Consider the following 9,089-nt stretch of genomic DNA (forward strand, 5'->3'; position numbering starts at 1 on the left):
CACATATACAAGGGATTAAGTGCAATCTATACACACACACACAGATAGATTGCACTTAATCTCTTGTATATGTGTATGTGTGTATATATATATATATATATTATATATAGCTGAGGTAACTACGGCATCAGCAAATTTTATTTATCAGGAGTCCTGGTGTGGTGCTATGGGTTAATGTGCCAGACTGCAAAGCCATTTGAACTGCAAGGTTGGCGGTTCAAGCTCACCAGTCACTCCTCAGAACCCTACATAGGGTCGCTATGGGTCGGAACCAACTCGATGGCACTTAACAACAACAACATGCACACACAGGGAGTCCTGGTGTGGCACTGTGGGCTAAGGCACTGGACTGCAAAGTCAGTTTGAACTCCAAGGTCAGCAGTTCAAGCTCATCAGCTGCTCCTTGGAAACCCTATATAGGGTCGCTATGGATTGGAACAGACTTGAAGGTATGTAGCAACTAAAAGAAACACACACACACACTCCAAGGTGCATGGACTATATTATAAAAGCACCTACTATTTTTTTAAAACTAATTTTTCTGAAGACAATTGCTAGTGAAAATTATGTTTTTCTGAAGGTACAGGCCCCATTTTTAGAGATTTCATATTGCTAAGTTGATTCATTACACCTCAATGTAAAGAAAAAAAAAATCCTCACCACTGGACCAATAAACAACATTCTTATCAACGGAGAAAAGATTGAAGTTGTCAAGGACTTCATTCTTCTTAGACCAACTATCAACACTCATGGAAGCAGCAGTCAAGAGATCAGATGACGTATTGCATTAGGCAAATTTGCTGCACAAGGCCTTTTTAAAGTGTTGAAGAACAAATATGTAAGCTTGAGGACTAAGGTGCACCTGACCCAAGCCATGGTGTTTTCAATAACCTCATATGCATGCCAAAGTTGGACAGTGATTAAGGAAGATCGTAGAAGAATTGATGCCTTTGACTTACGGTGTTGGGGGTGAATATGGAAAGGACCACGGGCTGCCAAAAGAACCAATAGATCCTTAGAGGCGAAGATGGCCAAACTTCGTCTCTCATACTTTGGACATATTGTCAGGAGGGACAAGTCTCTGGAGAAGGATATCATGTTTAGTAAGGTGGAGGGTCAGAGAAAAAGAGGAAGACCCCCAACGAGATGGATTGGCCAAGTGGCAGCATCCATGGACTCAAGCGTGGTAACAGTAGTGAGGTTGTCCCAGGTTTGGGCAGTGTTTCGTTCTGCTGTGTATAGGGTCGCTAAGGGTTGGTACCGACTCAATGGTACCCTAACAACAACAAGGAGAGTGAGATGTCAATATTGGCCTCCCATTCATGTGTCCATACGCAATTTGGGTTGTGCTCTATTTATTCACTATAACCTTTCAGCCAGCATCTAACACAGTCATCCCAACAATACCGAGATTCACTTTTAAGGAGCAATCCCTACCATACTGTGGAAGTCGTGGAGCTTAGAAAGTAACCCCTGGCTAGCAAGAAAATTATACTATCGCCTTACTACAGTGATTATTAAAAATACATCTAGCATTTAAAATTTTAAAATTTTAATTACAACAAAGAAAAAATAATAAAAATTTGGTAGAAATCTTAACACTCAAAGGTGATAAATCTTAGGAGAAAATACATATTTCAAAAATCTCTAGTGACTACTCAGTAACCATTAAATTACATTATGTAAATATATAAAGAGGCTACAAAACTCAGAAAAAAATTTTATTATCCTTCAATTCCATTTTTCTATGAACTGTTTGAAGTTCACTCCTCTATACTTTGTTGTTGTTTTTGTTGTTAAGTACCCTGGAGTCACTTCCAACTCATAGCAACCCTTATAGGGTTTCCAAGGAGCAGCTGATGGACTTGAACTGCTAACCTTGTGGTTCACATTCCAGTGCTGATTTTACAGTGCCACACCAGGAGTCCGTCATAAATATTTAGTAATCATTGTTTCTACAATGATATCTTTAAGTCACCATAGATGTTTGTGCTGTTTGTTATTGCTATTGTTAGGTGCCATTGAGTCAGCTGACTCATAGCAATCTATGCACAACAGAATGAAACATTTCTAGGTCTTGTGGCATCATCACAATTGCTGTTATATTTGAGCCCCTTGCTGTTGCCACTGTGTCAATCCATCTCAGTGAGGGTTTTCCTCTTTCTGCACTGACTTTCCACTGTTCCAAGCATGATGTCCTTCTCCAGGGACTGGTCCCTCCTAACAATGTGTCCAAAGTATGAGAGACAAAGTTTCACCATCCTTGCTTCTAAGGAGCATTCAAAGAAGAAGTTGGGTTGTTTGTTCTTTTGGCAGTCCATAAACATATGCTATATTTAACACAGTCCAAGTAAGCAAGTAAATAATTAAACTATTTAAGGAAAACTTTCTACTAAATGCTTTACATCTTAAGAGAATTGATTGGAGTATTTCATGTAAGCTTTTGAGGGCAAAGACTTGGCCTAATTCATTTCTGAATTGTGTCCTGGTGTTGCACCATAGCTTAGTGTCCTGGTGTGGCACCATAGGATAAACGCTGGACTGTGAACCACAAGGCTGGCAGTGCAAACCCATCAGCTGCTCCTTGGAAACCCTATACAAGGCTGCTATGAGTCAGAACCAACTTCATGGCACTTAACAACAACAACAAAGTATGGAGGAGGAAGCTTCAAATGCTCAACCTCAGGTTGCTTTGAACATCAAGTTCAGTGGTTCAAACTCACCAGATGCTCCTCAGAAACCCTATAAGGGTCACTATGGAACTGATTCATTAGTTATAAGTAGGTTCCAATTCATAGCAACCCATATAGGAATTCTGAGGAGTGGCTGGTGGGTCTGAACCAGCGACCTTATAGTTATCAGTCTACTGCTTATAGCACCACAACAGGAGTCCATTGGTTGTAGTGGTGGCAATGTGCCCTCTAGTCGGTTCCAACTCATGGCAACCCTGTAAAGGGTTTCTGAGACTATAAATCTTTATGGGAGTAGGACGCCTCATCTTTTTTCTGTGGAACAGCTGATTGATGAATACAAACTGCTGACCTTGTGGCTAGCAGCCCAGCACATAACCCACTACACTACCAGGGCTCCTTGTTGTAAATAAATAAATTAAAGTATGCAAGGGAATTGTTTGACATTCCCTTAATATTTAATAAAGAAAAATTGGTAAGAATAAAAAAAATCTGTATACATAGGGACAGTCATATTTTTAATAAGATACAGACATACCTCATTTTACTGTGCTTTACTTTATTGTATTTCACAGAAAGTACATTTCTTACAATTTACAGATTTGTGGCAACCCTGTGTCAAGCAAGTCTATTGACACCATTGTTCCAACAGCAGGTGCTCACTTCTTGTCTATATGTCACTGTTGGCAATTTTTACAATATCTCAAACCTTTTCATAGCGCTACTGCATATTCAAAAGATTACAGTATATTGTGAACATAACTATTTAGGCACTGGGAAGTATAAGAATTCATGTGGTGTGTTTTATTGCAACATTTGCATTATTGCAGTGGTCTAGAACCAAAGCTGAAACATCTCTGAGATATATCTGTGCTCAAATTGCAGTGTTATTTTCTGTATCTTAAGGTTATTTGCTGAAAGCTACCCCTTTCTTCAATATTCACATGGGGGAACTGAAAATTAGTATCACATCTCAGATCTGGAAAGTGGGCCGACACAGGCCAAATAAGTGTAATATAAGAAAGGGGGGGGGGTGGAGTTAGAAGAAATTGTATTTAAACAGCAATGCTCACCACAAAGTCCTTCTGTATGAGACGACATGTTAAATTGGACCCCAAAATGTATGTCCATAATTCCCGTAAGGTGAACCCACTTTATGATGAGTCCAGCTGGAGTAGTAATCACGTACATTGTACCAGAATCCTCTATGAAGAGTTCATGACTTGTAAAAGGCAAAGGTACAACAATAGAGTCCACTTCTATCTAAAATAGTACAAATACACCTTTTAGAAAAAAAAATTATGGTTCAATATACATTCACAAAATTAGAGCATCTACAGTTTTCCATTTCTTTGAATCTAATACAAACTATTTTGATTTTTTTTAGTTTATTTGCTATTGCCACAACTTCTCATAACTTATAAGTTCTTTATCTTTACTGCTTTGCTGTGTTCATTCTAATCTCGTTGCCTTTTTAATTTTTTCTAAATTTAACTTTGTTTTATTTTATGTATACTTTTATGTCTGCTTCCCTCAAAATATGGTTGATTACACCATTACTCTAAAAAAAAACTTAAAATAATAATGTTACTTTGAGGATGTTTTCTTTAATCTGAGTTCTCTCTTTGGGCTTCTAAAGCAGTATTTTAAAATATATAATATTTATCATAAATATCTGCCAAACTAGATTTGGGTTGGGGGATGAAACTGTAATTTCAGCATGCAACTGGGTAATATGAATATAGAGAGTCCAAGGATTACACATCTCATGTTCTGAAAAGTGTGTAAAACCACACTTTAAATACTGGCAGAGACTTGAAACCATGTGCTATAATTAGCAATGCATTTCTTAAATTACACTTCATCAATCATCTATTTTCCTATCTTTAAATTACTCAGATCCCCGCCTTGGGATTGAAAGCCTCCTTCCTCTTCTTTTCTGTCTGGTTAATTGCCACTCATTCTTTTAGATTTATTTTACTTGTTACATCCTCCAAGGAGCCTTATTTACTAAGCACTGAACCACAGGGTAGTTTGAATCGCAAGATTGGAGGGTCAAATTTACCAGCTGCTCTTCGTAAACCCTATACCAGGTCACTGTGAATCGGAATTGACTGAATAGCACTTGACAACAACTAGGCACATTAAATGACACTTCTGTTTCTGTATCTTGGTCATAACTCTATCACTCTGCCTCCTTTTACATTTATGCCTTCTCTCACACAACTATAAATTCCTTGAGACCAGCACTTGTGTCATTTTGTAACGAAAACTATCCATGCTGTTGTTGTTTTTAAGTACCATGGAGTTGGTTCCGACTCATAGTGATCCTGAACAGGGTTTCTGAGGCTGTAAATCTGGGAGCGGAATGCCTCATCTTTCTCCTGCAGAACCACTGGTAGTTTCAAACTGCTGACCTTGAGGTTGGCAGCCCGACTTGTAACCACTAAGCTACCAGAGCTCCTTAGATGACTTTAAAGTAAATTATTTTTAATACAATAAGCCCTGCAACCCAGATATTCAAAATAACGGCACTATTAGATCTGAGCATTTTATTATCACCTGCTTCCTGTTAATATACATACTTCACCCGAATCACAGTTATATACTATTATCCAAAAAAGTACCTCACTCACATATTTGAAGTCTTACTTCAACACTGTATTCTATTTTAAGCTTGTTCTAATATTACTTCCAGTCTAAAAATCTATAGACCTGTGCTAACAGGCAGAATTATTTTCAGAAAGCACATACCTCATCCATTTTGAGCAAAATATTTATACTTTTTTGCTGCTGTTTATCTTTTAGAAAGAACCATTTAGATATGAATGAAGTATCCAGATCTTAACTCCTGGTGTGGTGCTGTACGATTGGCACAGGACTGTAAATCACAATATTGGCAGTTCAAACCCACCTCAGAAACCCTATACAGGGTCCCAATGAGTCAGAACCAACTTGACAACACTTAACAACAACATCCATTAAGCACATATTCCTGGAGGTAAAGATTTTTCTTGTAAAACCGAATAACTGCTTTTCAAATTATTTATAATGTATTGCTCCTCTTCATTTTCAGAAAGCATTTAATAAAATAGTCTTCCTCATTTTTTATTTTTACTATTACTATTTACTGAAAAATTAATGGTATCTTAATATTTCAAAACTATTTCTTAGAAATGTTTTGAAATATTTAGCTAGCCCTTTCATTTTTATGATCCCTATTTTTTTTTTTTTTTTTTTTACATCCTATCCATTTTTTCTAATTCGAAGCACAGATGTTAACTCTGGCACTAAGAAATTTGGCTACTCTCATTATCTGAGAGGTCTGTAATGTATTTAATGATGTATTTAATTTAACAGTTAATGTCACAAAGAAGTGTTTGCAACAATTGACTCATTATAGAGTGGAAATTAATATGAAGAAACATTATTAAATTGTTAATGAAAGAATGTTTTCATGGAATAGCTTAAGTCCTGGTATGGACTTCCAATCACAACATTGGTTCAAATCTGCCAGCTGTTCCTCAGAGACCCTAGACAGGGTTGCTATGAGCTGGAACTAATTCAACAGCACTTAAAAACAACAACAATGGAATAGCTATGAACCTCCATTGATATATCCAATTTTCCTTCTTGTTGGAAATAAATGCTTACTTCATTTCTCATTTTCATTTAATTGTGAGGAAATTAACTTTCTATAACTTTATGTTCTTACCTTTCTCTGTAAGCGGTTGACAAGTATTTTATGTAAAGATGTTGTCAGATTTAACTCCTTAAAACAAAGTCCAGAGATCCTTCCAGAAGAAGACTTAATTTGAAAAAAAAAAAAATTGTGGAGTAAAACATAATTTTAGCAATACATACAATGAATTTAGTAAATGTTTGGCAAATACTTACTAGCTTTTTTAATGAGTTCCCATTCTGAAAAACAACATATAGGGCAAAAAATTAACTATGTATTATTTGATTTTTAAAGCATTATTTTGATTAATATTATCTGTCTTTAAGTATACGTATATAAAACACTTTTTGATTAAGTATCAGATGACTCTTAGTGAATCCTTTGGTTCTTTTTTGTTCTAAGAATTCCTGCTATTGTGATATAGTTAAACTATATGGATTTATGAAGAAATGACTACAAGAATGAATCATGACCTACCTGATTTATGGAACACTTTTCAATATGAGCAACTATAATTTCCCCAGGAACCCTTACTAAGATATAAGAAGCCATACTGTATAATGCTGCACTGTTTCCATCAAAAGTAATAATGCTTAATTCTGACAACACGGAACACCGACCTAAAATGAAAAATAAAACGTTTTAAATGGAAGACAAAGTCCATTAAGAGTTTAGTAATAATTGTTCTTCTAAACAATATTTTAAATTAGCTTAACTATGTTCCACAGAGATACACACTGGAAACCAGGATCAAAAAGAAGGAAATTTTTCTTTAGAATAAAGGAAAGACAACAACAATAACTGCAAACTGATGAATTTTTAGGTGCCCCACAAAAATGAAAATCACCTCTGATTAATACTCAATTATCATGAAAGGAAAAGCTGCCAACTTACAAGGGCACTCCCACTCAGGACAGCAGATATCACTGTTGACTTGAACAGGCCTTCCACGGAAACCACAGTCAGGCATGTCTGAGACCTTTGGACAATTAAGTGACCAGTTGTACAATTTCCATTCCATATCAAGGCATATATATTGGCTACAATTATAAACAGGATCAAATTCTTGAGGCTGTTAATAGAAAAAAAAATAGTGTATTTTTTAAAGTTTTCAATACTGTTTTTTTCAACTTATTTTACAACTTCACATTCATACTGCATATAGTATCGTTTTAAAACCTTAATAAAATAATTAAAATTTCACTTCAATTTTGGGTTCATATTGTTGTTGTTATGTGCCGTGAAGTCGGTTCCAACTCATAGCGACCCTGTACAGGGTTTCCGAGGCTGTAAATCTTTACAGGAGCAGAACACCTCATCTTTCTCCCGCAGAACAGCTGGTAGTTTCGAACTGCTGACCTTGTGGTTCGCAGCCCAATTCGTAACCACTACGCTACCAGGGCTTCTTTGGGTTTATATAATCTCTCTAAAATACTCAGCATGGGTGTAGTTTAGCCTTCACCTTAATATTCATTTGATACAAGAATTTTTCATATACTTAGACATAGGAACAAAATTAAGTCTTTCCATAAATTTTCTAATCTATCTATACTAGAAAGCAAGTTTCACAGCTTTTTCTGACATCCATTTTGATCTTTTCCTTCTTTCCTGTCTTCTTAATGACTTTTTGCTTCTTCTATGATGTTCTTAATGTCACCCACAGCACTTCTGGTCTTCCATCATTGATGTCTTATGTCTCGATGATCTTTAAATTCAAATGGAAAGTTTCCAAGTTCAAATACTGGCTCTCATGGACCTGTTTTAATTTTCTTTAGCTTCATCCTGAACTTGAATATGAGCAATTGATAGTCTATTCCACAATCTACCCCTGGCCTGGTTGTGGCTGATGATACAGAGCTTTTCCACTGTCTATTCCCACAGATATAGTCTGTTTGATTTCTGTGTATTCCTTCTAGTGAGATCTATGTGAAAAGTTGTATGTTTTATTGTTCAAAAAAGGTATCTGCAATAAAGAAGTTATTGGTCTTGCAAAACTCTATTATCCTGTCTCCAGCATCATTTCTTGCAAAATTTTATTATGTGTTCTCCAGAGCCATTTCCATCACCAAGGCCATATTTTGCAACTACTGCTCCTTTCTGTTTCCAACCTTTGCTTTCCAATCACCAGTAATTATCAGTATATCTTGATTTCATGTTTGATCAATTTGGACTAAATTGGCATTTGTAAGCAGACTTACCCAGTTGCAGCCAATCTTTTTTTTTTTTAAATGGGAGAACATTAGTTTTACATTCATCCTATCGTATATCATTTCATTGCCATGGTTACAATCCCCTCCATGCATCATCATCCAACCAAAGGGTATCCCCTCCAATCTTACTCCCCTCCCCCCCAGTCGTCAGCACACAGCCCCTCTCCCTCTCTAGGTCTAAATTCCCCAGCTGCTCCATCTCTCTACATCATCATCTCTGCTTCCATTTCTGGCATCACTGCTTCTTTGAGTAGGGTCCTGCTCTCTGCTCTTCTCCCTTGATGGTCCCAGGACCTCGGTTCCTAGACTGCAAAGTTAATCACTCCTCTCCATGTTACAAAATGTCTGCCTTTACATTTCCAACACTCACAATCAGTCCTGATAAAAATTTTTCACTATTGTATCACAAAAGACCTATCTGCATTTCCTTTCTTCAGCCCAGCCTAGACAGATTGGATACCACTCAGTGGAGACTCTACCTTCCTTCACACCATCTGGATCTAGGAT

General features: G+C 36.7%; 1 protein-coding gene across 1 annotated transcript in view; it reads right to left on the reverse strand.

The window, feature by feature from the left end:
- OTOGL (otogelin-like) overlaps positions 1–9,089 on the reverse strand; it is a 233,420-nt gene that overhangs the window by 58,133 nt on the left and 166,198 nt on the right. Inside the window, exons 34-38 of the mRNA XM_006871844.1 lie at positions 7,267–7,444; positions 6,850–6,992; positions 6,588–6,611; positions 6,406–6,498; positions 3,764–3,953 (exon numbers count right to left, since the gene is read on the reverse strand). Coding sequence (XP_006871906.1) covers positions 3,764–3,953; positions 6,406–6,498; positions 6,588–6,611; positions 6,850–6,992; positions 7,267–7,444 — 628 coding nt within the window. The remainder of the gene's footprint in view (positions 1–3,763; positions 3,954–6,405; positions 6,499–6,587; positions 6,612–6,849; positions 6,993–7,266; positions 7,445–9,089) is intronic.

The sequence above is a fragment of the Chrysochloris asiatica genome, unplaced genomic scaffold, assembly GCF_000296735.1.
Source record: "Chrysochloris asiatica unplaced genomic scaffold, ChrAsi1.0 scaffold00175, whole genome shotgun sequence".
In the NCBI taxonomy this organism is placed as follows: Eukaryota; Metazoa; Chordata; class Mammalia; order Afrosoricida; family Chrysochloridae; genus Chrysochloris; species Chrysochloris asiatica.